This window comes from Pelodiscus sinensis, chromosome 2 (genome assembly GCF_052426305.1).
Source record: "Pelodiscus sinensis isolate ZL-2025 chromosome 2, ASM5242630v1, whole genome shotgun sequence".
Taxonomy (NCBI): Eukaryota; Metazoa; Chordata; order Testudines; family Trionychidae; genus Pelodiscus; species Pelodiscus sinensis.
This window is the reverse complement of record NC_143053.1, coordinates 67,163,323-67,188,122: the sequence shown is the minus strand read 5'-3', so window position 1 is coordinate 67,188,122 and position 24,800 is coordinate 67,163,323. Positions and strand designations below refer to the sequence as shown.

Below are 24,800 nucleotides of genomic sequence, written 5' to 3'. Positions count from 1 at the left end.
CTTGGAAGAGACTAATGTCTGGGTACTTGTCTACTCTGTCAATCTGTTTTTTCACTTCCCTGGGTGGGTAGTTAGGTTTTTGGAATGCCTTACAGAGACCCTGTAGGTGTTTGTCTCTGTCTGAGCAAATCCGGTTGTATCTTAGGGCCTCGCTGTAAACAATGGATCTGATAACGTGTCCTGGATGAAAGCTAGAGGAATGCAAGTAAGTATAATGGTTTGTAGGTTTCCGGTATAAGGTGGTGGAAATGTGGCCATCATTTATTGTACTGTAGTGTCAAGGATGTGTCTCTATTGTGTGGACTGGCCCAAGCTAAGGTTGATGGTGGAGACGAAGTTGTTGAAATCTCTGTGGAATTCTTTGAGAGTCTCCTTCTTGTAGGTCCATATGATGATGTCCATGTAGCATAAGTAGAATAAGAGTGTTAGGGGGAGAGCGCTGAAGAAACATTGTTTGAGGTCAGCCATAAAGATGTTGGCATATTGTTTGGCCAGGCGAGTGCCCATGGCTGTGCCACTGACTTGAACGTATAAATTGTGCCCAAATAGGAAATAGTTGTGGGTGAGGACAAAGTCGCAGAACTCTGTAACCAGGTGTGCAGTGGTGTCATCAGGGATAGTGTTCCTTATAGACCGCCTGTAATCCATCTTCATGTGGAATGTTGGTGTAAAGAGCTTCTACATCCATGGCGTCCAGGACAATGTTTTCAGAAATATTGCTGATCTTCTGTAGTTTCTTCAGGCATTCAGTGGTGTCTAGAAGGTAGCTAGGAGTGCTGGTAGCATAGGGTCTGAGGAAAGAGTCAACATAAGTAGGTAATCCTGCTGTAAGTGTGCCGATGCCTGAGATGGTGGGACATCTGGGATTTCTAGGTTTGTGGATCTTGAGTTTTCAGTGGAAAGCCTTAACTAAAGCCATGCTAACCGGTATTGCTATGATATAACTAATTGCTATCCCATTATAGAATCACCTATCAAAGTTAGTTCCTAAAAATCCTTGCTGCTTAATAAAAGAAAAGGACCTAATGCTTTTTATCAGATCAGCCAAGATTTGTGTCTTTGCTATTTCACAGTTCAGAAATGGCCAACGGCAGTTGTGATTAAAAGAGATTTCAAATTGTGGTCCCCTTTAAGAAAGAAAACATCAGTGGAGTGCAGAGATTAACATCAAGAAAACTGTATTTGAATAAGTCATTTGATTTACACATCAATGTTAAATTGTTGCTTGGAATTGCAAAGTAGTGATTTTATTGGCACGTCATCTTTTTTTTTTCTTTTTATGCCTGCTGCTAGCGATAAAAACCCATTACTTGCCTCTATGCAACACACAGAGAAAAGATGTTGATATATCTCGTATGTCTGTCTGACAATTGCAAGGTCCATTACTAGTGTTTGGCATTGAATACGTTGGTAGGAGAAGCAAATAATGGCACATTTTACTTTTTGTTGTTTTAGTTGGCAGGGAAAAGCCCATGGGAACATCTGCAACACCCAACCAACAAAAGGGAGACACCAGAGAGTTTGAACACCATTTGGAAAAAGCCCAGAAGCCAGTGGCTCAGAGTCCATCAATTTCCCCTCCCACAAGTAAGGAATAGTTTTCAAAAATCTATATTGCAGTAATGTGATTTGTCTGCCTTTGACATATCTCTGTGATGGCCTATTCTACGGACAACAACGGATAGCTTTTCTAGACTGTTGCAATATACACTGTGGAGCTGAACTGCTCATTAACAGCCTTGCTGTTGTCTGAAAAAGCAGAGAAGTTTATCATTATTGGTTAGCCCATAGTCAGCCTATAAATGATTTTACTAATTTCACTAGGCTGGTGTTGAATACATTCTTATAATATAGCCCATCTCTCTTCCCTACTACAATTAGCCACTCTACATTCTATATAACTGTGCTAATACAGTACAGGGCCTATACAACTGCCCACTGAAATAAATGGAAGTCTTTCCATTTCATCTAGTTCACTTTGGATGAGATCTAAGTACCTTTAAAAAAAGTTTGGATATGGTTACATCATACTGTTGCATGTAGTTTATTGGTGGGGAGGGTGTCAGAATTCTTGGCCCAGTACTTTGCTGCACCCAAAATCCACTGGGTGAAGATGAGGAAACCCTGTTCCCAGGACTGGCTGGGTGAGACGTTATTAATGCTGGTTTGCTCCATATCCTCATGTGGCCCTCAAGAAGCCATAACCGGCTCAGCACTGCCGAAGCCTTCAGCAATTCTCTTCCCCTCAGTAACCTGCTACATTGAGGGTTGCATAAAGGCATTAAGACCATGTTGTTTAGAGCTGGGTTGGTTCTCTAGTGTACAATGCCTAGCAGATTGTGGACAATACTACCGTACAAACAATAACAGCGATTCACCAGCGATACCACTTACAGTGGTAAGTGTTTGAGTTGGAAAACTCTGGGTTTTGGTGTCTTTTTTTTTTTTCTTTTTGTAAAAGTTTCAGTATTTAATAAACAAAAAACCCCCAGACAAACACATTCCCCCCCGCCCATATTTCTAACCAAATGGAAATGTCTGCTCTTCAACCACAAAGATTGCTGTTTGATACTAACTGTTGGGATATGTAAAATGAATAGGGTCTGAGAAAGTGGTAAGGAGTTCAGCTGCAGGAGGCATTACCCCTGAATGTGCTCTTTCCCTTCATTTCTGCAGCCTTAAAAATAGATAAGCATGCAGCTGCTCTATTTTGTTGTGTCTGCTTATCCTCATTGGCCCTGTATAAAACATTTCAGGGTTAAATTTCTTGTAATCTCTGTAACTTGCTGATTTAAAAAGTTGGTAGTGTAAAAAAGTGTTGATTCAATTAGAAATTCTGTAAATAGTAATTGGGGTGGGTATAATTGTATTAATTATTTGGTTATTAATATCCATTTTATGGGAGTTCACATTACTAAATAAGGTTTTAGAAAAAGTAGTGATAAACGTGTGAATTAACATCCATATTCTGGCAGGATCATGGATGTTGCCAGACCTGAGAGTTCCGTTTCAGGGACAACAGTGCAATAGTGAAAGTGAGGGGCTAAATGGCCACTATCAGAGACCATAGTGTACCAAAGACTGGAAATTTGGACGGGCCCTGACTTCGGGGTAGAAGAGACGTATGATGCTAGCTCAGCTTCTCTGCCAAAGCCACAACCTCTTCTCAGCCCTGCTGCCACCAGTCACAAGTTTTCATCTGCTGAGCTCTTACGTGCATGGGGGTTGCACAGAAAAAAAGCAAGGCAGAGCTGCCTGAGTGTAGCTTTCTACAAGGCATAGTTCCATCCTGAATGGCAGGTGCCTGAGTGGTGCTCTGGGCTGCTGTGGCAGCACTACATGCCTGCTCAGATATGGGTGGGTGTGGCTGCTATGTGGAAGGGCCACAGCCCACCCAGAGCCACCAGTGGCTACACCCCTGATCAGAGAACTACATAACTAGCTGCTACCCCAATACTGAGGGTACCTGTATTAAGCAGAGTCTTTTAGGAGAGATTTACTGTATCCTTTGTGCTCCTTTCAGACACATTCTATACACCTTGGCAATTGTATATTTTTAGTATGCCTTATTTACAAAGTAAAAAAAATTGACTTCTGTTTAGTGGAAATGATGATGCAGAGAGACAATCACAGGATTGATCTACTTATTGCATAGGATTCACCCTGGAGATGATTTTTCCCCCTTATAATTAACCTTGACATAACCTGCCAGAGAATTTATTAGAATTAGTCCTCATTCATTTTATTCTAGAGTCAATGTGAGCAAAGACAAAGGTAGAACGACTCGCTGAAGCAGCTTGACTATTTGTCACTCCATCACAATGTTCCTCTTAGAGCTGTCAGACTGAATGTTTGTCGTAATGGATTTGTATCCTGGTGCTCTGGAGTGTATAAACTCCCATGATTAATTCAGGTTAACCATCAAATCCTCTTGCTAGACTGAAATATCTCATAAGACTCACAGACTTTAAGGTCAGAAGGGACCATTGTGATATTCTAGTCTGACCTTCTGAACTTTGCAGGCCAAAGACCCTCACCCACCTACTCCTGTAAGAGACCCCTGACCTCTGGCTGAAGGCAAAAACCCTAGGCTACGCTTGCACTACAGGGTTTTTGTCCAAGAAAATTTACAGTCGAATGGCAGAACAGAGGGCTTTTTGCGGTGTAGGTATACCTCTTTCTACGAGAAATAACTCCTTTTTGTGCAAGAGTTCTTGCACAAAAAGATGTGTGTGGACACTCAACAGGGGTTTCTTGCTCAAAAAGAGTTTATCAGAAAAAGCATAGGTGCTCGAATAGCCATTCTGTTAATGGCAGTCAGAGTTTCCTTGCGCAAAAGCATCCATGCAGTGTGAACTTTTGTAGCGTGGACGCACTTTTATGCAAGAAGTTTTTGCGGAAGATCTCTTCCACAAAAAGTTTCTTGCGCTAAAAGCCTGCAGTGTAGATGCAGCCCTAGAGACTCTGCTGATCTGATCTGTAGGACAATTCCTCCCCAGTCCCAAATATGGTGATCAGTTAGACCTTGAACATGTGGGTGAGACCCACCAGGCAGATACCTGGGAGAGAATTCTGCCTAGTAACTCGGAGCCTTCCCCAGCTAGTATCCCATCTCTGGACATTGAGGATTTTTGCTACCTATGTTGCGGATGGGCCACATGCCATTGTAGGCAGTCCCATCAGCCAGGTTTCTTAGCCCCCTACTGCTCCCCCTAGGAAGGCAGTTCCAAAGCTCCACTCCACTGATGGTTAGAAACCTTTGCCTAATTTTGAGCTTGTACTTATTGATGGCCAATTTATACCCATTTTTTTCTTAAAACTGTGGTAAGCTAATGCCATCAACGTACATTCCTACAAAAGAACTGATTATAATATGAGATTAGCGTTGTTCAGGTATGAATGATCAGAACATTAGGATATAAACATAATTAGTTTCAAGGCAGGGGCAGTGTCTTCCTCTGTTTTTGGGAAGCAGTAGTGTACTTATTAGAATCTGCCATGATTTTTCCTCCTCTTTGTCAGTAACAGCTGGAGGCTGTTAATCTTCAAGTGCAAGGCCAATCAGGACATTGGTGAAGGCTAGGAATGACCAAGAGAGTGTAGGAGAGTATCTGGAAAGGATTCTGTAAAGGGATTTAAATTAAATTTGATTCTCTGTTATTGCCAGGGTGCTCTTTCAGTCTTGAACAATGAAAATTTCAATAAATTATACGGGACAGATTATAAGCCTGTTACTGCTGTTGTACAGTTTCAGAGGAGTAGCTGTGTTAGCCTGTTTAAGCAAAACCAACATGGAGTTCTGTGGCCTCTTAAAGACTAACACATTTATTTGGGCATAAACTTTTGTGTTCTGGAGCCTACTTCATCAGATGGATGAAAATGCTCATAAATAAATTTGTTAGTCTTGAAGTGCCACAGGACTCCTCGTTCTTGTTATGTAGAAGTTTATTTCACAAATAGATTCATCAGTTTACAATGATGTAAGATGCATTTTCATGTGGACAACGATAAAAATAACGTGTCTGGAAAGAATTCTATCTAAGGGTATGTCTACACTACAAAGTTAATTCGAACTAACAGACGTTAGTTTGAATTAACTTTGATAGGCGCTACACTAGCGCTCCGCTAGTTGGAACTTAATTCGAACTAGCGGAGCGCTTAGTTCGAACTAGGTAAACCTCATTGTACGAGGACTAAGCCTAGTTCGAACTTACTAGTTCGAATTAAGGGGTGTGTAGCCCCTTAATTCGAATTAGTGGGAGGCTAGCCCTCCCCAGCTTTCCCTGGTGGCCACTCTGGCCAACACCAGGGAAACTCTATTGCCCCCCTCCCGGCCCCGGACCCCTCAAAGGGGCATGGGCTGGCTACGGTGCCCGTGCCAGGTGCAAGCCTGCCAGCACCCAGCCAGCAGACCCTGCACCTGGCACGGCTCGAGCCAGTCACCCGATGCCCCTCAGCCCTCCCCCTCTTCCCGGGACCAGGCTGGCGACTCCCGGGAGCTTTCCCGGGACCGCAAGAGGCGGGCACCCGCCTGGTCTAGTGCGGACATCGTGGACCTCGTCCACGACCTCCGAACTAGGCACAGGAAAGTAGCTGTCTAGGGCAGGAGAGCTGCCAGCCTGGCCACCCAGGAGCAGGTGTGCATGAAAATCAAGGTGGTCCACTGAGACCCCTGACCCTGAGCCCTGAGCTTACAATGGCCGTCCTGGGTCAGACCAAAGGTCCATCTAGCCCAGTAGCCTGTCTGCCAACAGCGGCCAACCCTAGGGACCCTGGAGGGGATGGACCGAAGACAGTGACCAAGTCATTTGTCTCGTGCCATCCCTCTCCAGCCTTCCACAAACTTTGGGCAGGGACACCACTCCTACCCCCTGGCTAATACCACTCCATGGACCCAACCTCCATGACTTGATCTCACTTCTCTTTAAACTCTGTTCTAGTTGTAGCCTTCACAACCTCCTGCGGCAAGGAGTTCCACAGGTTGACTCTTTGCTTTGTGAAGAAGAACTTTCTGTTACTAGTTTGAATCCTGCTACCCATTCCTTTCCTTTGGTGTCCTCTAGTCCTTCTATTATGCGAACTAATGAAGAACTTTCCTTGGTGCACCCTCTCCACCCCACTCATGCTTTTATAGACCTCTATCCTGTCCCCCCTCAGTCTCCTCTTTTCTAAACTGAAAAGTCCCAGTCTCTTTAGCCTCTCTTCATATGGGACCTCTTCCAAACCTCTGATCATTGTAGTTGCCCTCCCCTCTCCCACCTCCTTTTCCCAGTCTCCCCCAGTTTTGTTCAATAAAGAGAGATTCTATTTTTGACCACACATTTTCTTTATTTTGTACATCAGGAAGGGGGGCTAGGGAAGGGTAAGTGGAAGGAGGTGAGGGAGGAATGGGGTACGAGCCCCCGATGGGGAGGTCTGGGCTGGCTCTGTGGGCTTCTGAGGGTGGAAGCTCTCCTGCAGCCCCCCAATTGCCGCCTCTCCCCAGATGGCAGCCTGCGGCAAGTGCAGCCAGGCTGATGGCCGAGTGCTGTGATGTGCCCAGTGTGGGCACTCAGGGCACTCGAAGCCAGGACTGCTTTGCAAGCGGGGCTCCCCTGAGAACTGTCTGTCCGGGGTGGGGGTCGGGTCCCTTTAAGCACAGCTCTCAGCTAGCCTGAGGCAGCAGCTCCATGCTCTAAGTCCTCATCTGATGCCCTGCCAGCACTGCTTCCGGCCATCCGTAACCCCGGTTCAGGGTCCACTTAATGTGGACATGCTAGTTCGAATTAGCAAAATGCTAATTCGAACTAGTTTTTAGTTCTAGATGCGTTAATTCGAATTAGCTTAGTTCGAATTGACTAATTCAAACTAAGTTAGTTCGAATTAGCGCTGTAGTGTAGACATACCCTAATTGGTGTCATTGTGTTGGATAGCTACATTTATAGAAAGCAGTGTTAATCAAAGTTATATAATCAATTGTATGAACAGTTTTTATTATTATACTAAAATAAATATTATACTATAGTTTCATGATTACAGGTACAAATAGCAATCCTAATGAAGTTCAGTTCAGATCAAGTATCTAAAACTGTTCAAAGTTTTTTTTAGTGTGGAATTTGGGCTTTTTAATATCATGGCTGAAAATCCCATTCATACAGCATTTCTTGTGACATTATTATTTCTGTAGCATGATGAGCTTGGTTGGCACCTTACAGACAACATATTAATACACAACATAAGAAAAATAACACAAACAAGAGTCAGGCATCTTATAATCTCTTGGGCAAATTCCTCAATCCTCTCTAGGATGATACACTGATATTTTCCATTGGAGTGTTGTCCGAGTAAGGATCCCAAATCCATACTACTTAACAAACAAAAAGGAAATTTTCTTTGGTACAAAAACAAAATACACAGGTATCAAGAGGTACTGTACTATTTAATCAATGAGGAATCTAAAGAGAGATATGTTGGTGGGAACTCTCTTAGTCTGGTTTAAGATATGCAACTCCGGATACGCATTTTTGCATAGCTGGAATCGGCTTACCATAAGCTTAGCCTTGGTGGTGCCCACACTGTGGGAGGCTGACGGGAGCATAGGCTCCTGTTCGCTTTCCTTACTCCTTGCAGAATGAGGTGTATCAGATGCCGGCAGGGAGCTGTCGTCAGCATTTGATTTATGGGTCTATATTAGACCTGCTAAATCGAATGCTAGAAGATCGACCTCTGGAGGGTCGATCTCACAAATATAAGCATGCCCTTAGAGAACATATTCTTCAGCTATTTATGTTTTCTACCTTATTGTTCCAGTAAAGGATTGTACTGTATTATTGGTGATGTATTTATGCCGATGGAATATTTATCTTCCTTTTCTTTTACTGCAGTATCTTCTCCTTGAGGTAGAGCAGTTAGGCATAGATGGCAAACTCTTCAAAGCAGGGATGGTACCTGCCTATGTATGCGGACAGCATGTTTTTGCCAGAACTATCATGACAGAATAATATTTCAGACATATGACTGTTACTAATTCATTTGAATTAGAAATATTCAAAATTATGTTCCTCCCTCTAAGACTCCATTCATTCATGCTTCATTTCCAAGTGTATCATCTGAGATTTGGAAGTTTATCTTTTCCTAAACGTTGAGTGAAAGATCAGTGGAGGCAGTCACTGAAGTGAATTTATCTCTCTTCCAAAATTAAATTTGGTCAGGCCATCAGCTTGTAAAATTTACTTGTAATAAGTTGTGTTCCTCTCCAGTGGCTAATCCAGAGAGACTAACAACCTTCTATGCCTGAAAGCCGACAGCATTGTTTCCTTTAAGTTAAATGGCAGAGGTCTGTGTTCTGAAGTTATGCTCATTTTGTGACTTTCGAGTTAGAATCTGATATTTTAACACAGTAAAAAGTTCAGGTTTTTTTTGAAGGGTAAAATTGAAAATGGGTGCTTGGATACATTTGAAGAAATATGAGTTCAAAGCTGTTCTTCCATTTAATTTCCTTAGTCCCTTTTTTATTTGAAATGTAATTTGATTGTCCTTTCAGGCATTAGTGATTCTGTCAAATTGCATATTATGGCATCAATCCAAGAAAGCACTTGAGCATAAACTTAACTTTAAGCACACGAGTAATCCTTTTGATACCAATACTAAATTATCCTAAATGCTGGATGATAAAATTATCCTGCTCGGTATAAAATTGTTTTAAATGGATAATGAGGGCCTTCACACCAGACACAAAAAAAATTCCTGTCATGGGTCCTGTGTAGAAGTAGGAACCAGCTTATTCTAAAATAATAGGACCAGTAGAGCACATGAGATGGCCCAACACAGGAAGAGTTTCTGTCCTCTATCTCCCTGCTCTTTTTGCAAGCAGTGCAGTAAAGAGCATTATACAGACTCACTTGTCAATTTCATTTTGCTACCCTTGGCAGCAACAGACCCTGAATAAGAAATTTCCTGAACACTGTCTATATAACTGTTTGATATATATATATATATATATATATATATATATATATATATATATATATATATATGATTCCTTTCATCCTTACTTAGCTTGCACATATTTTAAAACAACGGGCTGCTATTTCAGTTTTATCATATCGCTCTCTCCATTTTTAAATGTCTGACTTCCTCTTCTGACTGTGACAATGCATTATTCCACAATGAAGATAGGTTAAAAGATCTTAGTTGCTGGTGTTGCCACTGAATCACAGAACATTGTGGGGATAGCAGGCTAGGATACATTTAAGATGCTTGGTCTTTTCCATTTTGATTTTAGTAGTTCAACTTAAGCTAACCAGAATGTTGTGGACTAGATAAGATACATAAATCAGTCTTTTTAGGCTCCCTCCCTTGGAGTGAAAAAAGTACAATCCTCTCTCTGTTATGTTTCCCCTTATGTGCTGATGTTACAACAGGGACTGTCAGTTTTATGTCAATTTTGATTCACCACTAATGTTCTATATTTCGCAGAGGAAATGAAAAATACCCACGGTACCAAGTATCCTCTTCCTTCAGATGATGAATGGAAAGTGTCAGTGCTGACGGGAAATGCAGGAACTCATGCAAATGTCACACTCTGGATATATGGAGACAAAGGAGTAGCTGGACCGATAACTCTTGGCAAGGACAACCGAGAACAGCTCTTTCTTCCCAGGAAAGAGGATGAATTTCAGGTAGCTAATGAAGGCTGGGAACATCATTTTACTGAATACCTTTCCAAAGATAATTCTGTCATGTGATAGAGAAAATGTTTTCCCCTTACGTTTACTGCATAAATTAAATTTATAGCTAATGTATTTGAATTCTGTATTAAATCAGCTCAATTCATTTAGTAAATGGCAGAAAAAATATTCTTTTCTCTTATATCTTAGAGAAGCAGGGGAAACTACAAAAATAAATTGCTTTCTTTAAGACAGTTAGTTTAGGCAGTAGGTTTGAAACTAGTCTTAGAAATCATCTACCACTGCACAAATCATATCCACTGAATGACGTGTATCATTTATCGGATCTTTATAAATGAAATGCATTCTTGAATACACTGTTGTAAGCATGGCTCAAAAATGACTACTGCATGGTTGGCTGTGCTAAGCATCATAAACCTGATGTTTCCCCCCTGACTAATGCCCTAATAAAAGACTGAGATTTTAAAAGTTTACACATGGTATTAATAGATCACAATAACATGCCTGTTGCACTGTCAGGATATGATCCTGTTTATATCCTACAATGAAAACAAAAGGAATTTTGCATTGACTTTATTAATACAATGAGGATCCATTTTGTAAAGGTAGCACAGTGGTCCCCAACCTTTCGGGGCTGCTGGGCTCCTAGGGGCGGGGCTGCACGTAAGGGGGGCGGGGACATGCATGCGCCACGCTCACGGGGGCAGGGCTGCCCATGCGCCACGTGCCTGGGGCCAGCACCATGCATGTGCCGCGTGCCCAGGGCAGGGGCTGCCCCTATGCCGCGCGCCCGGGGCCAGCACCACGCATGTGCCATGCGCTGGGGGCAGGGGCCTCCCAAGCGCTGTGCGCCTGGGTCCAGCACCACGCAAGTGCTGTGTGCCGAGGGCGGGGCCGGCCCAGATCATTTGGTGGGCGCACATAAATGCCCCGGCGGGTGCCGTGGCACCTGCGGGCAATGCATTGGGGACCACTGAGGTAGTAGAATGGAAGAAAGAAATTACTATTAATAAAGGGCTAAAACTTCTGTTGGTACTCATATTTAGCTTTTATAGAAAGAACATATCTTCTTTTGTTCTTTCTACTAGTAGCCATATGTTAATGAATTAACCAGAAATGATACTTCCCTTCATGCGCTAGAACTTGCTGTGTGTGCATCTTCTATATTGCTAGAGTTATGACTCAAACCAATATCCTTATTTATCCATAATAATGAATAAATAAGTTCTTTTGCAAAAGTGGGGTTTTGTCCATGAAAGCTTATGCTCAAATAAATCTGTTAGTCTCTAGGGGTGTGTCCACGCTGCACTGTTATTTCGAGATAACTGGCGTTATTTCGAAATAACAATGTGTGCGTCTACACGGCCATTCCGTTATTTCAAAATAATGGATGGCTTATTCTGAAATCTGTAAACCTCATTTTACAAGGACTAACGCCTATTCTGAAATAGCTATTTTGAAATAAATTGTGTGTAGATGTTCCATGTCTGCTATTTCAAAATAGCCCCTCACCAGGGCTATTCTAAGTTATTCCTCTCCTGTGCCTCCTGGGGATCTAAATTGATAGAGCACGTCTACATTCGGGAAGCCCACCTCGGACTAATTTAGAGGCTTCCCTGCAGTGTAGATGTGCTATTTTAAAATGAACTATTTCAGAATAACTATTATGGAATAGCTTATTCCGAAACAGCCATGCAGTGTAGATGTACCCTATGGTGCCACAGGACTCTTAATTGTTTTTAAGGGGATTAGCTGGGATGCTAGTTTTGGAAATATGCACACGGTATATTTCACATAACTATGACCCACTGGGAGCTCCTTTCTCCTACTAGTGAATAATTCATACCCAGTTTTGAGTGATAGCATGTCTGCAATATTAACGTCTCTCCCTGGCCACAGATTCCCCAAGATATGGACCAATTGTCCTACTACAAGATAGATATCTGTTATAGCTATGCCTCATGGATATTGATCTTGAAGAAAAGAAGAATGTCTCCATCAGCACCATGGGCTGTTATACTCCACACACCGATGCTCTGGCTTTCAGGCCTGACATAACAAATATCACTACAACATTTCCCTTCATTAGCCTGCAGTAGACAAATCCATCAAAAGCTAGCTGATGAATAAGAACTCTTTTAAAAAGTGACACTGTTTTGTACCTGTGGATCAGTGTGAATATAGCTGTTGATTGAAGCAGAGTCAGGAATGCAAGATTGGTCTTTTTACTAATTCTCTTTACTGCTTGCGTGCTTGAGCCTGATGTGTTTCCTCTTGCACTTTGCTAAAGTGGGAGACTTCACTTTTTTTTTCCTTTTTAAAGTGATTTAATTCATCAAAGGGCTAGCTAGGAATTCTAGAAAGAAAACTGCCTCAGACAGCATTACGGTAATACAGGGCAATTTGAATCTCTTTCTTAAAAGCTTCCCTATTGCCAAACTCATGCAGACAGGTATCAGAAAGTGGAAATACCTTTGCTTTTAGGAATAAAAGGAATCACATCCCTTACTCAGGAAATAAACATTACCCGCTGTATCCTTTTTGAAGCTACTCACATAAGAAAAGATTGCTTGTGCATGGTATACCTTGTATAGGGCTATGCCCTTGTCTAATAATTGTACCAAAGGGAATTCTTCTTTTGGTCGTCAAATGAGTGCTAAGCCTCACTCCTTACGTTACCACAAAGGCCAATACATTTCCTGTTGGTGTTGACACAAAAGAGGGCCAGCTGGCCAGTCAGCTGAACCATTAGCCAAATGGGATGAAAGAGGATAACCAAAATAGCCATAAAACATGACAGTCACACATTTTTAAAGTCTTTGAACAAAAGGATACCCTTACTCTAACAAATCGTATCATCATAGTATTGTCCTCAAACATCATTTGTCCTGGCCATGCAACCGTGCAATCTTCTTATAAATTGTTTTAAGACAGTTGGATTAAGAGTTGGGGAAATATTGAAGTACAAGGAGAGACAAGGCAACTTTATTTTTATGAATGAAAATAGAAAGTAGGTGGATAATACATGTGTTAGGATTTTTAACTGAAAGGGTAAAAAGAAAGCTATTTAAAACAATTCAAATAGCTCTTTGGGATTTGAATCAGCAGTGAGCTGGGCTAGGAAAAAGGAAAATATGACAGAGGATGCTGCCATCAAAACCTTTTAGTCAAAAGAACACTCACTGAGAAATACTGAGACAGTTGATCTGCTTTCGAAGTATCTGAGAACGTCTATTTCTAGTACAGTATATAGGATGGGAAATAATTTATATTAAATTTAGAAATGGTAACAGTTCAGCATCAAAACAGACATGAAAAAATTGGATAGAATTGAGTTGTAACAGTATCCTTCATATTTAAGGCATTACAAAATTACAAAGTAAAGGTGCAAGTAAAATGCAATGGAGCCATCAAAAAGTTAGGAACTCATCTGTGACTTTTGAAGGTTTAGTGAGCTCTGTGTAACATGTTTGGAAATGGTTTATTTAGGCCTTTTGTATCCTCAATACAATTATATAATCAATATTAGGATACACAGTAAAACCCCAATTGTCCGGCATCCAGTGGTCCAGCACTCCCGATAGTCTGGCACCAACTGGAACCCGGAAGTGCTCCAACCAGCCGGACAATTGGAGCTGCTCCACACCGCTTCCCCAAGTCCGCAGCTGCTGAAACTGACCAGCGGCGGACTTGGGGAAGCTGCGGAGCAGAGCAGCTGGGGTGCTGCAGGGGGTTGAGGAGTGGCACCGCGGGACCAACCGGGCAGCCCAGCTGCTCTGCTAAGTGCCGCTTCCCCAAGTCTGCTGCTGCTGAAATGGACGAGCGGCTGACTTGGGGAAGCTGCAGAGTAGAGCAGCTGGAGCGCTGCCTGGTTGGTCCTGCAGTGCCGTGCCTCACCCCCCTGCTCAGGCATAACTACTGCAGTCCGGGGGTGGGGAGCCCGCTCCCCTCTCCTTCCAGAAACTCTAGTCGGCGGTGCGGGGCTTCCCCCGCCTTCCTGCAAAATGGCTGAGTCAAGAGCAGCCATTCTTCTAACATGCTATTGAAGTACCTCTTCAAGGAAGCATGTGTTTAGAGTGGGATGGGCAATAGCATGGTGGTGATTCACTGGGCTTCGTCCCTGGCAGGCTGTCACTATATTTACCTGCACAGACATAGGTACCAGTGATCCTGTTGGCCACAGATCGCTGTTCCCATCCATTGGGAGTGGCAGGAAGTGGCATGGACTCGGAAACCCCTTCCTGCTGTTTCCATTGCCAGTACCTGTGGCCATGCAGGTAAATCACTGGTACCTGCAGACATGCAGGTAAATATAGCAGTGGGGGCCCACCAGGAGCTAACCCTGATGGACTGGATCTGGACTTCAGGCTGGTAGTTGCCCATCCCTGGTTTAAGGTGACATAAAATTGCTTCTCTAACACTTCTTTCATTGCCTCAGAGAGGTAGCCATGTTCGTCTGTGTCTGTCAAAACAACGAGGAGTCCTGGGGCATCGTAGAGTTTTTATGGTGCCACAGGACTCCTCATTGTTTTAATGTCTTTCATTGTGACGAATAGCCAGTTTATATGTAGGCGACTGAACTTGTTTGCTGGTTTTTCTTTTCAAGCTATAGACCCCAATCCTGTATTGGGATCTGCTTGAGCAGATGCCTGTGCCAGTGCATTTGTCAGTGGAACTTGGCGCACATGCAAGGTTTCACTCTGGAGATTTTAATGCAGTAGTAGGGCCTGAGTTTTCTCTCTGATCTCCTTCAAAGTTGGTTACTCAATCCCTTTTTCCTTAACAGGAAGTCAAGGGTACATTTGTATTCATATGATTTGGGACTTGAATTCAGACAGATTCTATTATATGATCCTGTCTGCTCAGAAATTATTTGCCTGATTCTCATGTCATATTAGTTTTATACCAGTGTCGCTCCACTATCAGTGAAGGAGTCAGTTCTAACTTAGACCAGTGTAAGTGAGAAGAGAATCAGGCTCTTAGATGCCATGGACTCTTTTAGATACAGTGCTAATCTTCCACTTCTAGTAGCTAACCTTTTCCACCTAGATACGTATTACTATATCCCACTGAGTTTTTGAAATGCCCTTACATGTCAATAATGCCTATTACATCAGTGTCATCTTCCACTGCTGGGCATTGTAGTGCATCTATTTTTTATTGTAAGCATCTCACATTGATGTACTCTGTTTCTCTCTTCACTTTTGATGGCATGCCTATTGTTATTCAACTTCCTTTTCTGCAGCTCTTTTACTTTTCCAGAATATTCCTCTTATATGAAGCATCCCTCCTTCAGCTCAGCTGTGATTTCTGACCTGTCTTTTACTGGACAGATTTATTTTTGTGTCACTGGGGGTACGTCTAAACTACATGGCTCCCTCGACAGAGCCATGTAGATTTGTTGTTTTGGCAAAGGCAAATGAAGCTGCGATTTATTTATGATCACGGCTTCATTTACATTTACATGGCTGCCACGTTGAGCCGACAAACAGCTGATCAGCTGTTTGTCCACTCAGCACGCTAGTCTGGACGCTCCCCTGCCGACATCAAAGCCCTTTGTCGGCAGCCCTGGTAAACCTCATCCCACGAGGAATAACGGGGCTGCCGACAAAGGGCTTTGATGTCAGCAGGGGAGCGTCCAGACTAGCGTGCTGAGTGGACAAACAGCTGATCAGCTGTTTGTCGGCTCAGCGCGTCAGCCATGTAAATTTAAATGAAGCCGCGATCATTTAAATCGCGGTTTCATTTGCCTTTGCCTATGTGTCTAATCTACATGCCTCTGACGACAGAGGCATGTAGTCTAGACACAGCCTCACTGGCCAGCTTTGACCAACCCTTTTCCTTCCAAATTGCCAGTTGAAACCATCTAAAAATTGTTATTAATTTTCTTTGCTGGCATCATGGTTCCACTGGGGCTAAGGTGGAACCCCTTCTATTATCCTGGAGTCTAGGCAGAAGTGAAACAGAATAGCCTATTTTCAGGCCCAGATTTAAAAAATAGGCAGTCCCAGGTTGGCCTGAAAAGAGTATGAATTGTTGCATGCCTATCTTTGTAGGTATTTTACCTTCTCAGGGAAATTGGGAAAGAATTACAGTTGTGCGTGTGGATTTTATGCCTAATTTTTTAGAAGATGTGGCCCTTGTTGGCTCACCTGAATGAATAGCAAAAAATGCAAACACAGCATAAACTATGGAAAGTTTATTAATTTTTTCTTTCACTTCCAATAAGCTAAAACACAGCAAAGGAAATATTTAGAGGGTTTTTTGCAAAGCCATCATGAGAAGATAGCAGTCAAAATCCAGATGCCCGCACTTTTTGTTGAAAAGCTTTTCACCCCACACATGTGAGTAAGTAGAATTGGGTAAGGCAGCCTTCTAATCATGAATCAGTTGCACAGTCAGTTCTCCAATGGCAGCTTTGGTTAAACAAGCCTCTGACCTTCACATCACAAGCTAAGCAAGGCTGAAGTACTGAACTACAATGCTTGATCCTTAATTTACATGTTATGCTGTTTTGTGTTTAAATTCAGGTTGAAATAAAGAACATCGGAGAATTCTATAAGATAAGAATAGGACATGATGGAACAAGTGAATACCCAGAATGGAAGTTAGAAAAGGTAAAACTTTGTGATTAACTGCTGATGAGTCTTCAGCATAATTAGTGCTTTAATCCATTGCTTTGTGACTTTATAATAAATTTTGGAAAAACTGAATGGCAGGTGGGTGTTATTAAATAATACAGTAAAACTCCAATAGTCTGGCATCCAATAGTCCAGCACTCCAGATAGTCCAGCATCAAAATGGCAAGATCCTAGTGAGTGAGCTTCAGCAAAAAAATGAGTCACAAGGTAACAGCAGCAGCAGCTGAACTGAGCAAAAAGGGTAAAAATGTCTTAAAAAAACTAAAATATTACAGTACACTGTATACAGTATGTATAATAAAACAGGTTAAGAACACTTTATATACAATATATAATGTATATATATATTACCAGCTTATAGTACCTCCTGATAGTCGGGAATATCTGATAATCCGGCACCACCTAGGCCCCATAGGTTCTGGATTATCGGAAGTCTACTGTAATAATAATAATAATTAATAAATGCTTATTTGGCACATTTCATCTCAAATCACTTTATAGAAAAGGGTAACATTTTATGCATTTTACAGACGAGATAACTGAGGCAGAGAGTAGTATAAGAAACTTTCCCAATGTCTCTAGGCAAGTTCATGTCAGAGTCAGGAAAAGAGCACACCCTGAGTTTTATCTACTAAGCTACTTCTGCAGGATAAACTTAATCCCTAGAGTGCCCTGTGCTCACCAAATGGATCTATGTTACTCATTAAAATATCCAAATGCATTCTAAAATCTATTAATAATTTATTAGCTATAAGGAACTCGACACAGGACATTTTTGGAGTGTGATGACAGTTTGGGGTAATTCACTCAGCTTATCACTAATTCACAGCTTGGTTGGTTTTGGGTTAAATCAACGTTTTTCAATCTTTTTTCATTTGTGGACCTCTAAAAAATGCACATAGAGGTAATATGCTGACCCCTGCAGGGGTCCAAAGACTGCAGTTTGGAAGCCACTGGGCTAAATTAGCTGTAGCATAAGACATCTGAAGACTAGCTGACAGACATACCTGCAATGAAAGCCCTTACTGAATGTCAAGGCAACATGGTGGAATGTTTTATTTGCAAAAACAATGAAAACTTGTGATTTTTCTCTCTTTTGGGGCCCATTTCTACTTCTTGTGTACAAGCACAGAGTCCTTTGATCATGGTATATACTGTATATCCTTGAGCATGTAAATACTTACTTCCCTGCGCCAATGAGTGACTCTTGGACTTAGGGATTCCGGGGGAAGGGTAGCTAATTTTTTTGTTAACTGGGGCATTCAGAGAGGGTGAAATTACGGACAAATTGTGAAATCCAAAAATACATGCAACCAAAGCATTTATATAAACGTATTATCACTGTTAAGTGACATTATCCAGCTCATAAAAGGGATGGGACAGAAACTTTGAATTCAAATTCCTACAAACTTAGCATTATTAGCATTTTTTTCTTATGTGCCAATCACTATGGTATATAGGTGCCAATTTTGAAGTATTGATATTCTGTCAAATTTTGTATCCTAAAAAATGGCACTGTGTTTTTCAGTTTGCTATAAATTGCTTTTACATTATCTCTTGAGAGTGGCTGTGAAAGGTCACAGAATTTCAACTGCACCATGGACCACTGCACGGGAAAAAAAGACGAAAGTATGGCTATAATAGGCCAGTCATATCCTTGCATACAATAATATGCTTGGAAAACACATTTCAGAGCTTCTCAATGGCATAATTCTACTTATTGTACTGAATAATGTGTGAGCATGTTTGGTAAAATAAATTCATATAAATTCACATCAAATATTCTTTTAAGAATTCTAGATCAAATACCTATGCTTAACCTGCAGGTATGCTTTTTATTCTACAGTTTTGTCTTCATAGGTCTGAAACCTAAAACCAAAACTGCATGGCAATAACAGACTTTGAGATTAGCTCAGAGGCCTGAAGTTTAGGAGTATCAAACCTGAATACAAGTTTAAATATTTCAGTTTTGCTCAAAGGATTTCAGGAAACCTATTTTCTAATCTGTTGATTACAGAACATTTTTTTAATATGTTGGTCCAAACTTCATAGGTAACTCTGGGATTTCAAAGAATTCCCTTCACTTAAGAAAACCAATTAACTTGAAAGATGTGTTTTTTGTCAATGCAGCTAATGTTGTTGCTCTGATTCATCAGGAGGAGCTGTGCCAATAACCATTTCAGGTTATTCTGTAAATTCAATTAGTGATTAAAAATCACTGTTGCAAAAAGTATTTCATGTTGGAACACAAAACGCTCTCTTTTAAATAAATATTATTTTAAGTAAAATAAATGTTCACTTTAATGAGGAAGCAACAACGAAAAGGAATCTTTTCTCCCCATCTAAAATGCATTTTTAGAATTTAAGTGCAAAAATCTAATTTCGTAATTTTAATCATAAAGTTTTTTCTCAGATTGCCATCTTTCAAACAGCATTCTTAAGAAGGAAATGGAAAAAGCTCCTCTAATAACATGAAGCAACAAATATAACAGTTATTACCATAGCACTCTGTAGCAAATAGCTTAGAATTTGGATCTGGAATGATTTTAAATTGGGGGGAAAATGTTTTGATTTGTTCCATTGTAGAAGCAGGAGCCAGCTACCGAATTTGGATCTGGATCACCAATTTCAAACCACAGATTTCTTAAAATCTATGAAAACACTTGCTTCCCCCACAAATGCTGAGGGGTTCTGATTTAGGAATTTGGTTTTAGCTCGTTTCCATTTCTAATAGATAGTTCCTCTAACAGATCCATCTCCCATTCCAAAAACCTAGTCTCACTGCTCATTTTTTTCAGAATGGTTTAATTGTGTAGGCAGTTTTCCACTGAATTTATCTATAGACAAAAATTAGAACCATTGACACTTAATAGCGTAAGAAGGCAAATTTAATTCATGTGTTTGCTCACACTAAAAATAAGATAGTTTCTGAACACTTAGCAGGTAAAAAGACTAGATGTTGGCAGTTGTAGCAGAGATACCAAGGAATGAATGAGCATAAAGATTCTCTCCAAAGATGGTCTTTCTAGTTTCAGGTGGTAGAGGCACATTAGTAAAGTAGTAGTACAATTAGAAATGGGTTCAAGCAGTAAGTTTTTGTGTTGTGAGTGCAGGTCCTGTGATATTATTTCATGGCAGAAAAAGATGATAAAAAACACATGAAGGAAAATGTACCTCTTCAGTATTAGGCACTGCAGAACTGGAGAAACTGGACTGCATCATGTTGCTGATGGTTCTTCCCTAGGTGACACTGCAACATATAAAGAGCAGGCGGACTCTACATTTTCCAGCAAACAAGTGGTTGTCGAGAAGCCGTGGAGATGGAGATATTATATGTGAACTCCCTGTAGAAGAAGCAGGAAAACCCATTTATCCAAGTATGTGTATACTTCAGAAGTACACATTTAGATGCACTGGATTGTGGTTAGCTGAGTTATATCCCATGAACAGTATATTCAGAGAGGTGTTCTTGGTAATCTCAAAACAGTAACATTTAGTTCTTGAAAATATAATCTTTGCAAAGGTATGCATGCCAAATTTATGATAGTGTCTTCATTATGAGTAAAGGGTGAACATGTGAATTGTGATCTCTCTGCATGAACAATTAATTGGTGTTTCCTTTCTCTGTTTTTGCAAGTTGTAAGATACCACATTTATGTTTACACTGGCCATTTGGAGCAAGCTGGAACAGACTCACCGATCTACCTATGTATCTATGGAAAGAGAGGAGATTCTGGTTTAAGGCTTCTGCATAAATCTGACATGCCAGTGAAATTTCAGAGAGGAATGGTAAGTCTGAGCAAGGAAGTTTGCATATTTACAGCCATGTTAAAAGTGGCCTTTATACATGCTTTAAAATTGGTTTTGAGGGGAACTAATCAAAATCTTGGATACAGATACACTTCATTTATTTAGTTACTCTTTTATTCAAGATTTTCATAGATATAATACAGTGCACGTGGTCCTTACCAGTTCTGGGAGATATTATAAGTGAGGCAAAAAAAAAAAAAGATTTAGTAAACCAGAAATTAAAAACAGAATAAAAGTAAAATGGGAAGTGGGGGGAAAATTAGGGAGAACAAAAGAATAGAAAAAGAAAGGAAAAAACCCCAAAGATGATGAGAAAAGCCACACGGGAAAATACAGACATACAGTCAAAGCAGAAGAGATCAAAATTGGACACAAATGAGTGCACAAAAATTGTTTCATGGCTTCAGATCTCAGTAGGAACATTTGCTGTCTCTTTCTTCTAATACATGGCAGTTTTGCAAAGCATTCTGATACTGATGAATGCAATCCAGGTGTAAATGAAACTATCTAATTTGTCTTTCATGTACCTTAAGAGCCTTTCCATAAGTAAAATACACATGCTGCATTCTGCAGTGTGGTTTGCTGGACTGAGTAAGAGACTGAATTTCAGAAATTACCGAGTTCTAATTCTGGTCTTGTAACTGAGGGTACATCATAGTGCAAAAAAACACCAGCGTCTGGCCTGTGTCAGCTGACTGGACTTGTGAGGCTGAGGTCACAAGTCTTTAATATGGTAATGTTCATGCTTGTCCCAGAGTCTGGGCACCAATCCTTGCCCAAATGACTACTTGTTAATTTTATGACAGCTAATATATGCTGAGTTTCTGAGTACTCTTGGCAACAAACTTGGCCTCTGCTATGTCTCAGTTTTTCCATCTGTAAAATGGGAGAAAATAAATGTGTACTAACCTCACAGGTTGTATTGACATATTTGAAGAATACCTATAATATGCAAATCTTTCCAACACCATGGAACATCCCAGATCCACTGAGAAACTGCAGATGGATCTGGGCTAATTTAAAAGCATAGAATATAATTTTGCTTCTTTATTCAGCAAATTTAATTCAGCAAATATAAAGTACAAAGAATTTGAAATTCAGGACATTAAGCTGTCTGAGAGAACTGTTAATATGAGAGTGTCCTGTGTAATGTACTTTATACAAAAAGGCTCAGAATGAGAGGATTCTGTTCTTCACCTCATTTGTTGCAGAACCTGAAAGGTGTGTAGTGAATGAAGCAGGGACTTGCAGGAACAGAATGTATCATCTGCTGATTAAGGCAGTTGCCCTGGAGAACTAGATTCTATCTTGCTTTTGCCACAGTGTTCCTAACATGATTCTGGGCAAGTCAAGTAAACCAAATTTTCACAGGTGCCTATAATAGTCCTCATTTTCTGGGTACTCAAAATGCTTGGGCTCTGATTCGCTAACTTGCTGAGCACTCATTGCCGAAACTGAGGTTAATGGGAGCTCTGTGCTGAACATGTGAAGTGCTAGAGACAATGCTGAGTGCTCTGAAGTATCTGGCCCTGTACTTCTCCAATTGAGTACCCAAAATTAGATGACATTTTTGACAGTTTTGGCTTCAATCTCTGTGCTTCAGCTCCATCGTGAGATAGGAATAATACTGCTGCCTTATCTCACCTCACCCGGTTATTATAAACAGTGGTTCCTTAATCTTTGTAAAGAGCCGAGGTGCTACCAGGGCTGGCCCTACCATGGGGCGAATTGAGGTAGCCGCCTCAGGTACCAGACTGGAGGAAGGGGGGGTGCTACTAGGACCCAGGGTGTAGAAAATTGTGTCTGCTGCTGGTGCATATGTATTCTCTCTACTCTAGATGCACAGAGATGGTGGAGTGCTGTGCTGGAGGAAGGAGGGCACAAGAGAACTTTCAAAGTTTTGGCCCAAGCAAGGGGACATGGGGGCATCATTTGAGTTTTCCGCTTCAGGTGCCAAAATGTTGTGGGCTGGCCCTGGGTGCTACAATGACAGCATCACACACACACACACAAAAGCCCATAAAGAAATGAACAATTCTGTATTCAGTGCAAGCGGGGATTGGTATGCAGTAAATAAAGTGGTGGTGGAACACACAGAATGAGGATAAAAAGAAATATTAGATAGTTACCCATTCAGTGAGCACTATCCATTTTGTGCACTGAATGAAGCAGGCGGGTCCTGTGGAAAAAATACTATGCGATCATATAATTAAAGACTGTCTCATAATCTCACAATGGGCCTGAACTAAGGTTGCTTGAACACCTCTAATTCTGGCATTTTTCAAGTGCTTGCTCTTGTCCATTCCATGTTAGGTATTTGTGCTCATCACATGCACTGGTGCTAAATTTCCCTCAGCAGTATCCATAAAGGAATGGCTCTGGCACGCTCTGGAGTTGCATGCACATGTCACTATATAGGGGGTGCCACCAGCTCTTCCCACCCTCAGTTCCTTCTTGCCACCAGTGACGGAGCAAGAACATTCTACCATTTTGGTTAGTGTTGTCTTGTTCTCTGCTTGTACAAACCCGATAGAACTTGTGGTATAGTTCTAGATCGTTGCTATAGTTTGATATTCTTAGTAGAAGTTTTTGAAGTTCTTATCCCAGAACGGGACTCAGCAGGGGGTGGGGCATCCCTTGGTCTCCAGTCTTTAAGCCCTGCCATTGCTGCAAATGGCCAATGGCTATTAAGTGATCTGCATAATAGTTGCCTATGGCGCTTATGTGAGGGGTACATTAGTGACAAGTGTCATATCTGCAAGCCCTTTAAGCCCAGGACAAAGAAAGAGTGTGATATTCATCTGAGACCACTCCTAAGGCAGTTAGCACTTGCTCCGCCACCAGAGCAGCAGTCCCACACCACACCGAGCACCGCAGCCTCCCTGTGTAGTGTTTCACCAGCACTGACCATGAGTCAGAACTGGTCTCCATCCATGGCTCTGGCCAAGAAGCTGAAAAAGATCTGCCCTGCAAAGGAAAGGAGAGGGCTGAGGTTGAGCCAAAGTTTATGCTGGGCTGCTTAATACCCCTTTCGGGAAGTCAGGCCCCAACTCAAGTCGAGCAGTGCAGTCCATCCCATGCTTTGCTTACAACCCCAGATAGTGCAGGCCTCAGCCAGCATCAGGTACCATCAATGCTCAAAGCTCTTCAAGCAGCTCAGGAGATTCTGCTGCTCCCAGTAATGGCCACACTAGCTCTAGTGGTACCCTGATCTCAGGGAAAACCCACTTTGGAATCCATGCATGGGTTCTCACCTCAGTGGCACCATTCAACATTGAGAGGAATGTCCCACCATTGCTTGCCTGCCTGAAGATGTCATGCCTCAGAACTGGAGCAGCAGGCCCAGCAGATCCCTCTTTGATCCCCATTCTGGGGTTGCTGATCAGGGGATATGAGGTGTATTTTGCCAGTAGGTTAGTGCAGTGATCCCTCAGAGACACATGCTACCTGGCAAGAACTCTGGAACTGACCCCAACCACTGCTGATTACGGGAGCAATCAGAGATAAGAGACTGCCAATTGCCAAGCCCTTATTGTCTGTCTCCAGGAAGGGGATCACTCTACTTAGGAAGAGTGACCTCAACAACCAACCCATAGTATCTCCCGGTCCCAGTCAAGTAGTGGAAGGCGTAGATACTGAGTGTCCAATGCAGATCCACTGAACATCAGTCCCTGAGACACTGACCCAGATGCTCTGTCCCAGTTGGACAAGTAAGCTTCAGGACACAGTAATTAGCAACCCTTGGGAAAGAGTCTCTGCTCCAGCAGATCCTGCTCACCAAGTGTCAACTGCTCCACTTACACTTCCAACATAGAGTGAAGTTCCCTGATGGGAGAGAGAGCCCCAGTACCTACGGTGCCATCCACATCTTCATCACTGAACCCTAACCCATCGTCCCAAGTGCAGTGGCCTACACCATGTTACCCGTAGAACTCTTGGGGATTCACCCAGCCTTCTTAGCCTACGTAATCAACGTTTGGAGCCTCGGAGAGGCAGTGGCCATGGTATGCCATCCCCTTTTGGTACCCAAGGCTTTGGGGGTAAGACTCCTTTGGTCTTGGAGGACCCAAGAGAGAAAGCTGCTGAACCATGAATGGAGCACTGGCATACTCCTTGTCATCACAAGATGAAGCTATCATGTGGCCTCTTCACCCAATCCCCCAGCATGATGCCAAAGCAT

At 41.9% G+C, this 24,800-nt stretch overlaps 1 protein-coding gene across 2 annotated transcripts in view; it reads left to right on the top strand.

Moving 5' to 3' along the window:
• The window catches only part of RP1 (RP1 axonemal microtubule associated), a 325,691-nt gene that overhangs the window by 103,960 nt on the left and 196,931 nt on the right, over positions 1-24,800 (top strand). For both annotated transcript variants that reach the window (XM_075920696.2, XM_025183398.3), the window contains 5 exons: positions 1,456-1,587; positions 9,958-10,160; positions 16,700-16,786; positions 20,055-20,187; positions 20,448-20,599. In XM_075920696.2, coding sequence (XP_075776811.2) covers positions 1,456-1,587; positions 9,958-10,160; positions 16,700-16,786; positions 20,055-20,187; positions 20,448-20,599 — 707 coding nt within the window. The remainder of the gene's footprint in view (positions 1-1,455; positions 1,588-9,957; positions 10,161-16,699; positions 16,787-20,054; positions 20,188-20,447; positions 20,600-24,800) is intronic.